Source organism: Dermacentor andersoni, chromosome 1 (genome assembly GCF_023375885.2).
Source record: "Dermacentor andersoni chromosome 1, qqDerAnde1_hic_scaffold, whole genome shotgun sequence".
NCBI classification, from domain to species: Eukaryota; Metazoa; Arthropoda; class Arachnida; order Ixodida; family Ixodidae; genus Dermacentor; species Dermacentor andersoni.
In genome coordinates this window covers 261,179,543-261,197,720 of record NC_092814.1, presented here as the reverse complement: position 1 = coordinate 261,197,720, position 18,178 = coordinate 261,179,543, and the positions used below count along the sequence as shown (strand labels likewise).

At 45.6% G+C, this 18,178-nt stretch overlaps 1 protein-coding gene across 1 annotated transcript in view; it reads right to left on the bottom strand.

Moving 5' to 3' along the window:
• The window catches only part of Mps1 (dual specificity protein kinase monopolar spindle 1), a 134,876-nt gene that overhangs the window by 71,130 nt on the left and 45,568 nt on the right, over nt 1–18,178 (bottom strand). Inside the window, exons 7-8 of the mRNA XM_055063720.2 lie at nt 13,388–13,491; nt 9,303–9,373 (exon numbers count right to left, since the gene is read on the bottom strand). Coding sequence (XP_054919695.1) covers nt 9,303–9,373; nt 13,388–13,491 — 175 coding nt within the window. The remainder of the gene's footprint in view (nt 1–9,302; nt 9,374–13,387; nt 13,492–18,178) is intronic.

The window sequence follows — 18,178 nt, the reverse complement described above, 5'->3', positions numbered from 1 at the left end:
TATTAGTGGTTTCAGGGACAGTCAGAGTACCTCATTTCCGGATGTTTTGGCAGTGCGGCACAAGTTTTGCGCCTGTGGCGGACCTCATGTCGAGGAATCGCATCGAGGCCATACATCAAATGCCTACACATGAATGACAATTTGCAGGCAGTACTACGGGACTCCGAGGGCCATAACTGCCTTTTCAAGGTACGCCCACTTGTAGACCGACTGAAGAAAAACATGAAGGCTGTGGCTCCAGAGGAGCGGCAAAGCATTGAACAAATTATTCCATTCAAGGGGAGGTCACCCCTAAAGCAGTACATGAAATCGAAGCCTCACAAGTGGGGTTATAAAGTTATCACAAGGGCAGATTCTTCCGGCATTATGCATGACTTCATCATCTATGAAGGTAAAGGCACTGCGCACAACCATGGGTTCGGCATCTCCGGTGTTATAGTCATCGATCTGGTGAAAGATCTTCCAGAGCACAAAAGGCATAAGTTATTTTTTGATAACTGGTTTACCAGCCTGCGCCTTGTGGAGGAGCTGAGGTGCAAAGGATTCCTGCGTGTTGGCACTGACAGGGTCGACAGGACAGAGAAGTGCCCGCTGGCTGTTGATGCAGCAATGAAGGCGCAAGGAAGGGGCTCCGTGGATTTTCGCTTGGGTGAGGAGTCTAATATTGGAATCATCAAATGGTTTGATAACAGCTCCGTCCACCTTGTGTCTAGCTATGCTGGTGTCCAACCAACCGACATATGTAAGTGTTGGAACAGCAAGGAAAAGCACATTGTCGATGTTCCACGCCCTTTTGCCGTAAGGGAGTATAATGCCTTCATGGGAGGTGTTGATCTCGCTGATATGCTCATTGGGCTGTATCGCACGGACCACAAGTCCAAAAGAGGGTACATGCGGATATTTTTTTGGATGATTGATGTTTCAGTTGTCAATGGGTGGCTGCTGTACAAACGTCACTGTGCTCAGCTGTCTGTCAAAAGAAAGTTGTCACTCCTGACCTTTCGAGCTCAAATTGCCCAGACCCTCGCACTCGTGAAATCGAAGCTATTGAAAAGAAGATCAGGTGCCGCCACCGGGCTTGGAATTCTGGCTGCAAAACAGATGATCCATTGTCCGGTGACACCAAGGCCCACAGTGGACGTGAGGTATGATGGCATGAATCACTGGCCTCAGTCCGGTTAAAAGAAGAACCGGTGTAAGTACTGCAAATCTGGCTACACTTTTCTATACTGCGCAAAGTGTAACATGCACCTATGTCTATTCCAAGCCGCAACTGCTTCAAGGCATTCCATGTGACCACAGATGCCCAATGTTGCTCTGGAGCAACACATCATTATGCAGCCATGAACAAACAATTTTTTTCTCACAGGATTATTCGCATATTTTCACATATATTCGCATATGCATGCTAAAGTTTCTGTGATGCTCCATATTGAAATAAAGTTTTGGGCATCAAAGGGTTAGACTGCAATAGTTGCTTTACACATCAACTTAGAGATCACTTCTAAGATGGTGCCAAATTCTTTCTTTTGGGGGTGAGCTGATTGGGGCGAGTTTATAGCCAGTTACCACAAAGACAAATAACCACTGCCAATGGTCAGACATTCAGACGGTTGAGTTTCTACAGCAGGTGCAGGCTATGATGAGAGAGAGCCCTAAAAGGTCAATTATGGCCATCCTGAGCAGCTTTAAGTGGCACAGTCGGCAGCCAAGCTTACTGCGTGCAATGTCATTAGGCATCACTCCTAAAAAATGGATTTGTTTACTCCCAGAGGGCCTGTGCAACCATCTGCGGCCACATCACCCTGAATGTGGCATCCTAGTTCCCAATATAAACTTGCTATGCTGCTATGTATGGGTACCCCTGAGAGTGAGACTAACCAACAGCCACACAATACTGAACACTCACTAAAGGCTGCTTTTGTGGAAGTACTGCCGAACATCTACACGCACTACTTGATGCGAACATGCAGCCATTATCAAAGCCGAATACAGTCTTAACTGTATTCGGCTTTGACAAACAGTACTCCAAAAATCAGCAGCAAAAGAAACAATGCAAAAAAAATTTGGAACGAACATATCAATTCTTGTCCAAAATACTGTTGCTGTCTGTGAAGTCGTCATTATGTTGTCAAATAGAGCACCCCTCGCCTCACACCAAGCACATGGAAATAGAAATTCCTTTTCTTGTCTCACACTGCACTAAATTTGATAAGAATGACCCAGTAATCATGGCACAAAACCTCATTTACTTGAGTGGTACAGGTAATTATTTGGAGTCTTGTTTGTAGCAACTAGTCCAAGTTTCGGTTTCAGAGAGCAACAAGATGGGCCAGAGAAGGAATGTAAACACAGCTGGGCACGTGATCGCAAAAACCTCTGACATATGCTCTGACACGCACGCCAGCGCACATGCTGGCGCGCAAGCTTCATGTTGGTAATTCGTCTGCTAAGCCTGCACATGCTTTGCGATGTCCTTGCCACCATTGTTGTCGTCGTTTTCGTCGTCCAGCAGCGATGATTTCCTGCAGGCAGGAGTTGCCGCCGTATTAGACGTGGCCAATCACTTTCAATCTGACCCACTAAAAAGCAGCAACTCGGATATAGTAAAGCCTCGTTATAACGAAACAGGATATAACAAACCAATTGTGATTCCCCTTAAAATTCCAATAAATGCCCATGTAAAGAAAACCTCGTTCTAACGAAGCTAAAATTTCCTCGCAATGGGTATAATGAACCTTTTTTTAGAGTGCAGCTCTTTGGCGTCCGTTCCTGCATTTCGCAGCGCCGTCGACCCTCGCCGTAACCAGCTCCATAGCCGGGGCCAGCACACTCTCCTGGTGTTATCTCTCACGCACGGCGCGAGCCTTGCTCTCTTCGCTCCTCTTCCAATGCCACCCATGTGCGGCGGCAATCAGAGCGCCGGCTGCTCTCGATGATATGCTGCTGCCCAAGCCGAAACTCATAGCCGCCGCCGTTCGCCACTGCATGTACCTCTTGCCCCCCTCCCTCCTCTGTGGCGGCAAACCGCATGAGAGCGTGCGGTGTTCTCCTGTTGCCGAAGCGCTGGCTCGGTATCAGCGGATCACGGTGCGCGCTTCCCAAGCCGAAACGCAGAGCCGCCTTCAACTGACTCACTAGCAGCATCAGCGGCGTCAGCCAGTCGCTGCCATCTCTTTGCCGCACAACGTTCCGATAAGCAAGGCAGTTACACCAAGCTACGCACCATTTGCGGCGGCTGGTGTGAAATGTTCCGCACGAGACTGATTGTTCGATGCTCACAGATGGTTTATAATATAATCCATCTGCCAATACATATAGTTTATTCTCAGCCAGTTCTTTCTGAGCCATGAGCGAGGCAACCGGTGGAAGTCCATCTGCTGCTGCTGCTAATGGTGGATCCACACGATGGATGGCTCTGTGAAAATCTGTTCCGCAGACGCTTATTCCACCGTCCGTCCAGCTGCGAAGCACATCCAGACAATGGACGGAGTGAGCATACGACCGCGCCAGAAAAATAAAGATGGCAGCACCGCCCGAAGCGACTGCCGTCCGCCTCGAACCTGTTAAGTTGTCGTCGTCCACTGTGTGGCCCGTAACTTTCAAACTGAGGCTTGTATTCGGTTTAAATTTGTGTCCGGAAGCTTCGACAACAAAGTATTCTAGATGTGTGGGCACCGTTTCTGAAAGCCATACTCAGATTCTCGGCGTGTAGGCCTAGAGTGGCTGTATTGGCTGAACGTGGCCTCGAAGATGTTGCGGTGGCCCGGGCAGATCTCAGTGGCCGTAAGTTACAAATGTTTGCTTGTTTCTACTCACTCTAGATGGTGCCATCGGAGTAATAAAGACTTTGTCATACGTGTTTTTCACTCAGAATGAAGATGGAGATTGAAAGGAAATGACGGTTGGCCGCAATGGCTGTTGTTTTGCCTGAATTGGATGACGACGAGTACTTGTTTCATCGAAAGAGGTCTTGTTGACAAAAGGACTATATCGCCAACAAGCATCTTGGTATGCAAAACCACTTGTACCAAGAGCTGTTGGTCAGTGACATTGAGAAATACCGGACGCTGCTTCAAGTGACGAGAGAGCAGTTTCTTCAGTTACTGCCAAATTGTCTCTTTCGCTTTCGTGTTCGCGTAATCGGTGAGAGTCATGTCCCACAACGCGGGGAACTGCTCCACGAGATGCAAAAAGACAGTTGCCTCGTCGCTCTAGTTCATTGCAGTTGTTCTTGTGCGAGTCGCGTGCGCAAGCAGGCACGAATGGTGTCAACAGCGATGAAGCTGTTTCAGAAAGATCTCAAAGCCATGCTTGTTGCCAGACTATAGAGAATGCTAGGCTAAATCTGCAGCATTCGACTCCTAGAATCCGGATGCGAAAAATAGCTCGGCATTTTCCGTCCATGGGGGTAGCGGACAACGCACGTACGACACGAATCCGTGATGCGTAGTCACGTGATGCGCCGTCCGTCGTGTGGATCCACTATAAATGAGCTGCCCGAGCAGAAACCCAGCGCCGTCACCGCCAGAATCCAGTGGTGCGCTACGCTGAACCAGGCATTGGTGCAGCAAGTCGAGCATATATCCATCTATTTCTCCGACCACAAAGCTTCCTTCATGACAATCAAGAACTGGGAGTGGAGTGCTTCTTGAAGAAGGATTATGTGTGAAGAATAAAACGTTGTCTGTAACTGTACATACATGTCTCGCACGAATTCTTTGCCTCAATATGTCCAAAAGCCAAAACTGCTCAAGAGCTGCGCTCAAGTTTCGCATTACAAAGTAACGTAATCGTCAGCAATTTTTTTTTTTCCACAAAGAGCATTTACTGATCATTTTAGTGCCCGTCAGGTCAATGTCTTATAGCGCGCGATGTGCGCGTCTTCCGGCCTCCCCGTTCCTGTGTAACTGGTGGACCCGTCCACTCTTCCGCTGTGGGTGTGGGGCAATGCCAATTGCGATTTTGTTGTTGCCGGTCGTCTGCATGCGCATCAAGGATATCAGTGTTTCTATCGGTTCGTTTGTGCAAGTTCCTGCCGCCAGAAAAGAGATGGACGACAGCAATGGCAAACGGAAGTGGAAAATGCTATCACTCGAGCAGAAGGTGGCTATGCTGAAAGCCGTTGAGTCCGGCGTGAAGAAGAAAAAGTGGCCGAAGATTTCGGCATAGCGTTGAGGATGCTGTCGACGATTTTGAGCAGCAAAGAAGCTCTCACCGGTGCTGTCGCACGTGGCGTAGAAGGGGACAGAAAGAAGCTGCGAGCCCCCACTTTTGAAGCTGTAGAAAAGGCGGTCTGCAAGTGGTTTTTGGACGCAAGAGCAAGCGGCACCCCTTTTGAGTGGGGCACTGTTGCAGCGCAAAGCGAGAGACTTCGCGTGCATCATCGGGCATGACGATTTTGTGCCAAATGTCAGCTGGCTGCAGCGTTTCAAGGAGTGACACGTCATCGTCGGCAGGGCTGTCAGCGGGGAAGCGCAGTCTGTCGACAGCGAAGCTGCAGTGGCGTGGGTGCAGACAAATATTGGACAGCAGCTAGAAAAATACAGTGCCAAGGATTTGTTCAACGCGGATGAGACTGCCCTGCTCTACCAGTTGCTGCCACAAAAAACCTTGGCCCTCAAGGTGAATACTGCCAGGGCGGTAAGCAGAGCAAGGTCCACGTGACCGTGTTACTTTGTGCCAACATGGATGGGTCGGAAAAGGTGCAGGCCCTCAAGCACGGCAAAAGTGCGTCCCCACGATGCTTTAAAGGCGAACAAAAGCTCCAAGCGAGTTATGTGTAGGCTTGGATGACGAGAGAAATTTTCGCACAATGGCTGCAGGAGTGGGACGAGAGGTGGGGCAAGCAGAACCGGAAGATATGCCTCGTACTGGACAAGTGTGTGGCCCACCACACTGCCGCTGTCCTCAAGAACATTGAGCTATGCTTCTTGCCGACAAACTGCACTGCAGTTGTGCAACCCCTCGACCAAGGAGTTAGCATGAACTTTAAGTCGGGCTACTGCAGACATGTGATCAACCGGATTCTGCTTAATATAAGCATGAAGCGCGACTCCCCGTTTGACTTGTACATGGCGATCGAGATGCTACAGGCTGCTTGGATGGCTGTACCGGCAAGCATGATCGCCAATTGCTTCCGGTTGCAGCGAAGCTATCGGTGCTGCCGCCAATGAGGGTGCCGTGGGTGACCAAGCCCCAGCGTCGTGGGACGCCCTCCTTGACGCCGGCGTTGTGCTCGACTGCAACACCTTCTGCACGTATGTCAGTGCCGATGCTGATGCGGTGATGACCAAAGAGCTAACGGAGGCAGAAATTGTGCACGCAATGATGGGGGTGCCTAATGACGACTGTGATGAATGCGTCAACGACAGCCCAGAGCCTAATACTGGCGAACCCGATGTACCGACGCCCGCACAAGCGCTGAACGCGGTAGGCCTGCTGTGCCGCTTCTTTGGTGCTCACAATGACAGCGAGGACGGACTCGAAATAGTGGCTGCAGCTGAAAAAGCCATCATTTGCCTGAAGACACGGCAAAAATATATCAAGGCTTTTTTTTTCTGCGAAGTAAGCCATCACCTGGTGGGCTGTTCATCGTTCAGTGATGAGCTGTTTGGCATGAATAAAGTATCAATTCCTTGCCGTAATTCCTTTTTTTTTCACTTGTTTTTTTCAGTGTGACAGCCGTTTTTCATGTGGCGGGCTGCTGCGAGATTTGGTGGTGAGCACATCTTCTCTTGCTTGATAATTGTGGATAGAAATGGATAGTGGCTATAACGAACTAATGGTCATAACGAAGTAGTTATGACTCCCCCCCCCCTTCAACTTTGTTATAACGGGGTTTTACTGTATTCCAGCCGGTGATAGCTAGAACGAGCTTCAAGACCCTCGCATTAGCGTCGACCATTGTGGCCTGCACGGTATTTAACAGTAGCATGTCCACTTCTGCCCATGAAGGCCACCGTGGGGAATGCATCGCTATTCCCAACCCTTAATGTGTTCGGCAGAAGTCAACGATGCAGTATATACGTGGCATTGTGCTGTGCTCGCAATTCGTGCGTGGTCAGTGCAGCGCAGTCAAGCCTGATAGTGAGGGAAATCTGCCGACACGAACAAAACTGCCTCTTAATTTTGCAGTTGTAGCGACACCGAGAGTATCCCACCACAAGCAATAAGTGAGAAGAAGAGCACATGCAAGCAGCATGGCAGCCAATGGAAATTCATGATGCAGTATTTTCTTGGTTGTTTACAATCCTTTCTTGATATCGATGTCGTGAGGCACTGCATTTTGCAGTTGGCAGCGCACACATACTTTAAAAGTGATTTTAAATATGTTCTAAGCTATGTTTGCTGTTGATATTTTGCAGACAATGGGTGTGTGTGTGCCCACATAAATCGATCTCATGTGTTATCTCCACTTCAAAATTTTGTGTCAGTACTCCTCTTAAAAATTAAAGTTTGAATCTACTGACTGTAGGAAGCATATTTTTAATTTAGGTCATCAATATTTTTTTTACAAAGTTGTTGAAAACAGCAAACATTAGGAAAAGTTTAGAACTCTGTAATAAAAATGATGTCACAATTCTGTGAACTGCACTTGTTGAGAAGTGATCTAAAGCTGCCAAAAGTGTATATTATATGCCATTCCACTATATACCATTAATTTGTGAGTGGTATACTAGAACTAGTAAAAAAAGTATCAATATCACATTAACTGTAAACTCATAGATCACATTTGCCCCATTCAGGTGCTAACACAAATTCAGTTTACAAAACTGCAATATTTGCTTTCCGTGTAGTTAAAAATTTTTAAGCTTCGCCCCAACTCCTTTGGAACTCGCACATTTCTGACACTTTACGGTAAGAAATTGTGGTCCTTAATCAAAATTTCCAGTCTGCATTTTCCTAAAATGGAACAAATTTTGTTCAAATTGGTTCAGTGGTTGTTTAATCAGAGCATTGGCATTTCACATGTATTTGAATATTGGGAGTTGGCCCAAAGGTTAAGCTTTCTCTTAACATTAAACTGACTATATTCACAGAATTGAGCAATGGACATGAACATGTCCATTTTGCCTGCTGCTGATGTGCTGATTGGCTGGGGGTGCCTGTCTCTTCGTGATGCATAGCCCAGCCCAGCGAATCAGAACTTCAGCAGCAGACGAAATGGACATGTCCACTGGGTGGACACTTAGAGAAGCCCCCCCCTAGATACCCTGGTTTAGGAAGTACACATGCCACATTTACAGACCTAGTCTTACTTTCCGCATGGTCTTTTGTCCCCACTTCCATGCCTTTGGCCAGCACCAAGCTAGAATGTAGCTTGGTGCCACCTACAGTTTGGTGTTGAGTTGCAGTGAGCAGGAATGCAGCCAATGACTGAGTACTACAGGAAAGGGACAATGTTCTACTGAATAGCTAGCAGCACAGATATTGATATATATATATATATATAGCACTGGCTAAGGCCTGTACGCATGCAGGCAAAGGGATTACCAGCTCACTCCACCACCTAACCAAAGTTCAAGTACAGCTTGCACATGCGCACCTTTCCCTGCATTTTATTTCTTAGTATGTCTGAAAGCAAGCCCTTTTGAGCCACATCGAGGAAAAACCCGATACTTGTGAGGTAGAATTCAGCTTTCTCCTAAAATGGAACAAATTTTGTTCAAATTGGTTCAGCTGTTGTTTAATCAGAGCATTTATGTATTTCACATGTATTTGAATAGAAAAGCTGGGAGTTGGCCCAAAGGTTAAGCTTTCTCTTAACATTAAACTGACTATATTCACAAAATTGAGCAATGGCACATACACATTCAACAAAGAGAGCCCTTTCAATATCTTCTCTTAGCTGCAAACTTCCCTCTTCCAAACAATAAACCTTCAATGACACTATTATGTAGCACGGTCTTCTCTCGCATCTCACGCAGTGCATCTCTCCTATGCGACACCTGCTTGCCATGAGTATAACTGCTCCACTATGCAAGCTCATGTTCTGCAGAATGAGAAATTATTTCAGCTTCTGCAGGAAGCTGCATTGTGCCCACAGTGCATGGGTTTCACAGCTATTGAAGCAGTCCACTTCAATTGAGCTGAGCCCAAGTCTTAAAAGGATGACTGATCGAAATAAAAGCCTTATCCCACCTGTTAGGACTACCATTAATCGCTTGCTAGTTCTAGTGTGTTTGACACTCTTATTACACCTTTATCAATTTTTGCTTTCTAGCTAGGCACTCTACTGAGCAAATGACATTTCAGTGCAGAGCATTCTAGTTGAACCTGTAAAACATGCACTTTCCTACCAGGCTCTTTTTCGTCATCACTGTCATCACTGAGCTGCAATCGCAGGTTGAAAAGTTGTGGATCATCCTTGCTGTAAGGAAAATAGAACAACCATTATTACAGAAGCTCACTGAAAAGTTTCAGTAACAAAAGGGAAAGGCATGCGAAGAAGGCTGTAAACATATTTAAGATGAAACCTTTAAAATGAAACCATCACAACGACAAATGAAAGCAAGCACAATGACAAGAAGCATTATAAGCAGCTGCGTGAGCACATAGAAGGTTGCAATTTACACCTAAGTGACCAAAATTCTGACCCTTAGCTTTGAAAGCAAACAAACTAACTACTTGTGGGATTTGAACTCACACCCCATTCACCATTTGTTTTTTATGTCAGTGTGTTCACCACTTGGCTGCTCTCTACCACTTTGTTGTGGCCACACACGGCAGCGGTGAGCTAGAAGTAAGTCTTTTTCCCCCTCTCATTTATAGACGCTGTCAGTTACACATCAATGTGGTCACAGTGTACTACTTGTGACCCTGGGTGATTAAGTTTGCAAAATCACCTCACGGGCTGTGCCCAAAAGAAGCCAGCTTGCGAGCCCACAGCGTTTCTGTGAGATCACAGCTTGATTAGGGCCCTCGCTTCATGCGAGGGCGACGGTGGCACGTACATTCGACATCACTGGTAGGCATCTGCTACAAGCGTGACGATGGTGCTCTTCCATAGTTTTGTTTTTGAAGTACTTTGGAAAGTCTGCATGTCGTCTATAGGTGGCCAAAGGGCTTCTATTTTCGTGCTTTCACCAATCTAAAAATTTTTCCACTTTTTATAGCTTCAAGTTAACAGGGGTTTACTGTACTGCGAGAGCAGTTAATCACCCCAAACTTTGCGCAAAACTTATATAACTTTGTGCAAAATCTACCAACTCTACACTAAAATTATGAAGAGGACGTAATAATGACAATGACAGTGGCAGCATGATAATGGCACATTGTTGATCGATATCCGAAACAGTGAAGAGCAATCTTTGCAAGGAAACACTGAGAATTACTGCTGAGTGAGCATATTGCAATGAGGCCACATTGAGGCCATCACTGAGCATTAATGCAGAAAGCTCCAACAGCGAACACCTCCATGTTCTCAAGAACAACTTTTCTGCGATGCACATGTTTTTCCTACGCTACAGTGACACCTGATGCATCAGCCTTTGAAATGCATGCACAAAGCACTACACAAACTTGTAAGCATAAAAGTTCCACGATAGCTCAATGGTTAGTACATCTGGCTCCTGACTGTGCACTGCTGAAGGCACACGAGTTCAATACCTAGTGGCAATAGTGGGGCAAACTTTTATTTTTGCCATATGGTGAGGGCAATCTTGGCGAGGTAGTAAAGAGATGAGGGCAGCGTTAATATGACTCCACTTCAATACTTTTCCTTTTCGCACTTTGACAGTGGTCCCAATGGAAGTCTGGCTACATTATCACCAGGAATGGCTGATCGTGAGTGGTGGATGATAAGTAGAATCAAGCCAAAAAATAACTGACTTGCCATGCCGAAAAGTGGACCCATACGGGGAACCATTTGCCATCCCTGCGAAAGTGGATGCCTGGCAAAGCTGTAGAACACCACCACTACAACTGCTGAGGGGGGTATGCAATGCTTCATTGCTTTGGAGTAATGGTAGTAATGGTAATTTTGGCAGCACGCTGCCGCTGGTCGTATTGCTGTTTCGTTTCCCTTCGCTGCTCCTTGTATTCATGCTGCTTCTTGGGAGTCTTAACTATGCGTTGCCTACCTATAGCAGTGCTGCAACAACAGTGAAATCAGTTGCTAGGCTGGTTCTTTTATATATGAAAGGCTACAGTGACGTCACTCCACACGTCGCAAGCTGTCGTCGCCGCGGCAGCTTGCACAACAGTAATCTTTACCGGGAAACTACGTGCTTCGCATTGTTATCAGGAGCATCACTGATGCGGTTTGGATGCTTGTTTTATGCTTGTTCTTTACTGAACCAAATGCTATGCTGTAGGTTGTGTGCGTGATACCAAGAATGTATGCACTTTTTGTTTCAATTGCTAAAGGTACCGTTTTTTTTTTTTTCACGAGAACGCACCGCGAAAAATCTCGACCAACTAGAGGCTAAAAGCTTCGCTGTAAAAATCCTTACATTATACAGGTTTAAGTTGCTCGACAAATGATGCCACAACAATGACAGCATAAAGGAAAGTGCAAATGAAGCACAGTAAACCCAGATTCAAGCATGTGCCACAGTAAAATTACTAAAGCAACCATGCAATGAGTCATTCGAAATCTCTGGGTTATCAAAAAGTAACATCAAAAATGATTACTGCCAGAACTACAGTGGCTGTTAATATTCGTGAAATGGCTCACATTTAAAACTTTTAAAACTAAACTAAATTATGTGGTTAACATCCTGAAACTGCAGTGGGTCACGAGGGATGCCATAGTAGAGGGCTCTGGGTTAATTTTATTCACTTAGGGTTCTTTAACATGCACGCAAAGCCGGTACACAAGCATTTTTGCATTCCAGCTCCACTGGAACGTGGCGGTGACGGGGAATAAGACCCGTGACAGGATCCATTGAATATAATTGGCCCACATTTCATTTATTTAATATAGCATTGTTTACATGAGCAAACTGCTGCTTCAAGATGAACACTGGCTGTGTCAAGAGGCATAAGCTAGAGGGTCGTCATCTTGCCATCATGGTCAAAGCTCACAACACAAGGAATTCTTTCAACACGAGTTCGTGGTGCAGCATCCATCGCTTAAAAATTGTGAATATAGTCCGCTGTTTCCAGCATACTCGTAGGCAGCGGCCGGCGTTTCTGGATACGTCACACCGGCATTGCCATGATGACCTAAAATTTGCCCCCCCGCCCCCCCTGCATAGTTTGGCGCATTGAACGTGGCCCACAGCAGCGCAGTGTTCAGCTATTGTTGCAAAAGATGAGCACATGTGTGCTGCAAGAGAGCACTTTTGTATTTGGTGAAGGTGCAAACTCTGCACACTCACTTCAGTGCGCCCGAATGGGAGGCCAGCGCCACCGGTCACGCTGACTGCAGCGGACGCTAGACTCTATAGGGTAGAATTTTCCCCGGCGTAGCGCAACTCTCAATGTGCATGCTGCCGACATACTCACACAAGCGAACACATAAGACGTTTCGTTTGACCTTCAGAAAGCGTATGATTGCCGTAGAGATAGGTGCGAAAAGAAATGTGCTGCTCATGTCACTCTGTGCAAGGAAACACAACCGCATGTTGCTATCTAGTACACTGTAGCACAGCCAAGGGATGAGACACCTGTGGAGACACCATGAACTCAATCATAAGTTGAGGCACAGCCTTGGAGTTTGGCGCATCATAGGCCCCAAAATCAGAAGTAGTGGACGTCTACTTGAACATCCAAAATAAAATTCGAACTGCACGCCATGGCGACGTTTAGAAGCAGAGTGTTGTGGGCCTGCCCAGCTTCACCATAGACTTTGTAGTGCAAGGCATGGAAGAAGGAGCAGGAGCACTGTGAAGGAGATCAGAGGCGATCTTTGATTCCCAATAACTCGGCTTCTGTTGAATGTATGGAAGTACATTTTTCCTGCGAAGTGTTTCTGAAGTAGTCTATTTTAAGTTTAAATGCATTTCCTGACTTCGATAAATAGCGGTTTCGGGCCCGTTTAAACAACAAAGTCCAAAAAAAAAAAAAAAAAAAAAGCTACAAGCCACCCATGAGTGCCTTACTCATCATGATGAGCACAATACTTCATATTTGCTAGGGCCATGGCAACTGTCTCAACTTCTTCAAGCACATGTGCATATGAGGACGTTGCACGGCCTACTTCAGGCCACAGAAGCAGATCTGGAACGTCCGGTAATACTGCAGGTGTCACACAGAACTCAATCGTGCAACGAAAAGGTCATGCCAATTTATAACAGACTCATGATCTCACCTATGCATCAAATCTCAACAAATAGTTCAAGTTGCACAACAAGAAATGTTCATCCTCAGCAACCTATTACCTGAGAAAACAAAGCAAACTGCACTGCAGTGAGAATAAACAGAGGCGCACAATGCTTACCATTTGCGAAATAATGGGGGAGTCGTTAAGTTCTTTGAAGAAAATCTTGGTCCAGTACCTTTAGAGCCCCGTATACTTGAATGACTTGAAAGCTTGGGTCCAGTCTAGTAATTCAAGACAAAAGCCATCAAAGAAAAAAAAAATTATATTTGCTCCAAGACCGCTTACCGACTAAGTTACAGCTTGAACAATGTAGAAGACAAAAAAGATCTGCATTCAAGCATGCTAAATAGAACCTGGCACCTGTCTTACGATTACCAGCAATGTCTTGTACATGGCTAGCACAAATGCTACCGTATTTATTTGAATCTAGGCTGCCAATTTGTTTTTCTCCAATAATTGTTACCAAACTCTAGGATCAGCTTAGATTCGAGGATTTAAAAAAGAACGTGCCAGTTTGTAATTGAAAATGATAAATATGGTGCATAGATAGTGCGAACTTGAAAAGTCAGTATCGTAGCCGCTACTAGCCGCGCCAGTAGCAAACTGAAGTACATGAGTGACGTCACCATTTTGACCTTTGTTGTATCAGCGTGTGGCGTGGTGTTATTGTAATGGCACCATACAGGTGATGCCCCTATGCTGCCGCTTTCAAACTAAAAGTTGTGCCAGCCGCAAAGTTGTGCTAGCTGATCGCCAAACGTTCAAGCCAGACGAGACTTCAGCATGGATGACAAAAAAATTCACAGTTCCACCAGAAAGGCGAAACACTGATTACGATAGCAAATTTGTTTTAGCAGCCATATAATTTTGTGAACATTCAATTACTAACTAAATTAACAATGGTAGAATGCGTAAGTGTGAAACAATGAGGACGTAGAAAGAAACAGACACATGGAGACAGCGCTGTCTTTGTGTATCTGCTTTGTTCCTTGTTCAGTTGTGCTTACACATTCTATCATAGATTCAAACCAACTAGCCCATCAATGTGTTTTAACTAAATTAACCAGCACAGTGTCACGTGCACACTGGTAAACATGAACACACATCGCTCTATGACAGTGGAAACTGTATGTGAAAATGCTGGAGTTAGAAATCGAAGCAGCAGCCACGAGCTAATTGACTTCCGCAAATCTGTTGCTTCAATGCGTACAAAACGTCGAAAGCACAACGCATACAAAGCTACCGGCGCAACGCACTCTGCAAACACCAAATCGCTTTGAAGATGAGGCCTGCATGGGTGTGCACTTCAGCCACATCGCAGACCGCTTTCAAGACACACGAGCGCCGGCAAAGCGTCCCTATGGCGTCCGCGATTTGCGTAGCCAATGCCGTAGTAGACGTAGCGGTTGTGTCCACTCTGTACGGAGCGAAGTGCGAGGAGGACATCAAGGCACCGTAGCAGCCGCTGGTGAAGAATGCCCTTCCTCCCTCGCCTTACCCCCCCGCCTCGCGCGCCACAGGAGAGGGCACGCATCCGGGCCATGTTCCTTGCTTGCGCAAGCGAGATTGAACCGCGTCCGCCGGCTCACCCTCACATATGCTTTCCCTCATACGGAACCTTACGGCAATGGAGATGGCAGAAATCCGCCTGGAATGTTCATACACTCTTAGGCAAAGTTACACCCTTTGGCTTGCCCCTTCTGCCACACAACAATAATCGTTATCTGCCTTCATGCGTTTCCCTTCTTTAACGCTGCGAGCCCGGTACTTTCCAGTAACGAACGGCACGCGCGTTATCAGCATAGAACAGTTTACACCCTTTGGAGTGCCGCTTCTGATAACGCCCGTGCCGTTCGTTACTGGAAAGTCCCTGGCTCGCAACGTTAATGAAAGGAAACGCATCAAGGCAGATAACGATTATTGTTGTGTGGCAGAAGGGGCAAGCCAAAGGGTGTAACTTTGCCTAAGAGTGTATAATTGCTATCGCAATAAAATGTCTGTCGTTGGAGGTGGCAATGGGAGGCGCCTTTTGTGTGTGCCGCAACGAGATCACAGCGATAAAGAAGATAAGCGCATGATAACAGAGGAGCTGTTCACCGAGATCACGCTGTGTTTCGCCGCGTACGAGCCGTGCCACACTGTCTGTGCATGCATGGGCGTGCGGACGCGAGCTTGCACGCACCCGCAAGCGTACGAGGCTAGCAGCGATGATGATGTAGAGTGAGCTCGGCATGTTCATATTAAATAAATGCTGTTTTCTGTTTGTGAACGCTATTTTTTTATTTTTTTAGGCTTCGGACATTTGGGGGTCGGCTTAGAATCGGGGCCGGCCTAGATTCAAGTAAATACGGTAAGTTTAATTTCTCTCTTGTACTAGTAGAATGAAGTGTAGACAATGAAATACACATAAGCCAGAGATAGCACTCTTAAGTTTGGTCTTGAACTCCCCAGAGACTCCGAGGATTGCACGATGAGAAACTCCACGAAGTTTCTCATTGTGCGTTCCGCATATATAACATCTTTTTTTGGCTGCGCCAGCACTCAGATCCTAATTCAAGCTTGCCAACACAGGGAAAATAGAATCGACTTATAACATAAAGCGAGGAAAAAGAAGTAGGGCTGAGATTATGTGACCACTGACTGAGCCCAGAGAAGTAGACACTCATCAGCTGAAGTGCTCCCGCTCTGGAGCTTAGGCAGTTGCTCGTCATTTACAGTACATGCTTCAATAGAGAGAACATCCCAAACCACTGCCTTATTGCAATAGCTTTACCCAGACATGAAGCAGGGATGTGCCTAGCATCTCAAAGATGATGAGTCGTGTTATTTTAAACATTTTTACAAGGCATTACAACAAAGGGAAAAGGTGGGTGGGCGGGGGTAGAAAAAATTCAAAACGTAAGCAGATGTAAGCAGCACAATCTATAGAAAATAGGGTGAAGTGTGAAGCAGTAAAGCAAGCATGTGAAGAAACAATGTCAGTGCTAGTGCAAACAAAAATCAAGGGCATCAATATTATCTTGGCAACCTCTCATCAAAAAACGATAAGAAAAAAATTTGAGTATACCTCAATTGATAGCTGCAGCAGGCAACCTGCATTATAGTTATTCATTGATAAATAAGGCCCTATCGACTTTGTGGAGTAACATACCTTAAAAAACACTAGCTTATGCAGAGCTCCTCGCACGCTCTCAAAATCCACGAGTACAAGCAACTTCCATACACGGATATAAAGGTTGCCGAGTTCAACAAAATCAAGTAAAAAAAATGACATATGGTTGCTCGTATTTGCCAAACGCATGAAGTAAATGAGAGATTGTTTGTGCTAGTCCTGTGCTTAAGCACATTACTTTCCCACAGAACTCAAAAAACACCACATTAAAGTTACATTGTCTTTGGGTAATGCATGGGAAGATATGGTAGTTCCGCTATTGGTTACGTACCTCTTACTTCACTTTAAGAGGTGACAATACACTTCAAAAACTTTTTTTTTTATTTTTTAAACAATTTGAAATTTGCACAGTTATTGTATTTTATGAGCCGATTTCAAAAATGCAATTATTTTTTTCTATTATAAATACTTTTTATGATATCCAAAAGAGGATGTTCTTTGTTTGGAGCCTAACTAGCTAATTGACAGCAACTTGCACAATAACGTACAGCACACGGAATCGATTGTGAGTGTTCATAGTGTGTTGTAAGCTACATATAGTTGTTTTAGGCCATTTTGAAGCAAAGTTTTCAAACTTAAGTCATAAAAATGCCCGTACTGATATTTTTCAATTATCAATTGGGCATTTTTTGACTAAGTTTGACTAAGTGCTGCCCAGTTGCAACTGCTGACCCCAGCTTTAGCACGGTTAATTTTTGAGCGTATTTAAGGGCGAGTCCATATATAACGAACTACTGACCACTTTTCACGGAACTATCAAGTTTGTTATAAACGATTTTGACTGTATAACAAGTAAATCTGGCTACTCTGTGTGTGCACTGAAAAAAAAAAAAAGAATGCAAAATCTTTGGAAAAACAAAGAAAATGCGAGCCACTACACCACACTCACCTTTGTGCCGTGCACTGCACGGCTCGCCTTCGTCGCATTGGCAACCTCTCAAGCCTGGGCTTCTCCCATCTCCCTTCCACCCTCTTGTTGACGTTGTAGGGGCGGAAGGGAGATGGGCGTCGAAGGCGTGCTTTACACGGGTGCGTGGCACAAAGGCGGGTCTGGCAAACCGGCTCGCATTTCTATTTTTGCTTTTCTTTTTGGCGCACTCATCCAGTAGCCACATTTAATTGTTATAGTCAGTGATGGGGCATGGAGAACATTGTTGTAAGTGGCTTATTTTACCATAGAAAACATACAAACGTTTTGATGGGGCAGCTGCTCATTATTGCATGCGAGTATTGTTAAAGGCGTCCTGAACCATCCCTCTGGCTTGGTGAAAAAATGCAGTCTGCAGCTAGCATACGTTGTTGTGAACATCTTAGCCAAAGTTTGCAGTGACAAACGGCGTGTGGAGCTCGCAAGTGAAGTGTGAAGACACATTTTTCTTAAACACACTTTTTCAACAGACGCCTTCTCACTCTTTTCGGGCGCTATATTTCATTATCTACCATATTTCCAATGCAGCTGCTATTCACCAATAGCTTACATCAATCTAGAAGGGCGTGTGGATCAGTGCACTTCTTCATACTATTACTGTGCATATTGTAACGTTGCAGAAGTCACATATAAAGATGTATTTACAATATTTACACGAGACAACGCTGCACAAACAAGATGGCTGTCAAGAGCAATTTCACCTCTACACATTAAATCGTCTTCTGACTGGCGCCACTCTTTGTTGCGCCGAACATAACCCCCGCCTTTAAAGGCGCCATGTCGGCACTAACTATGAGGGAGGTGAACA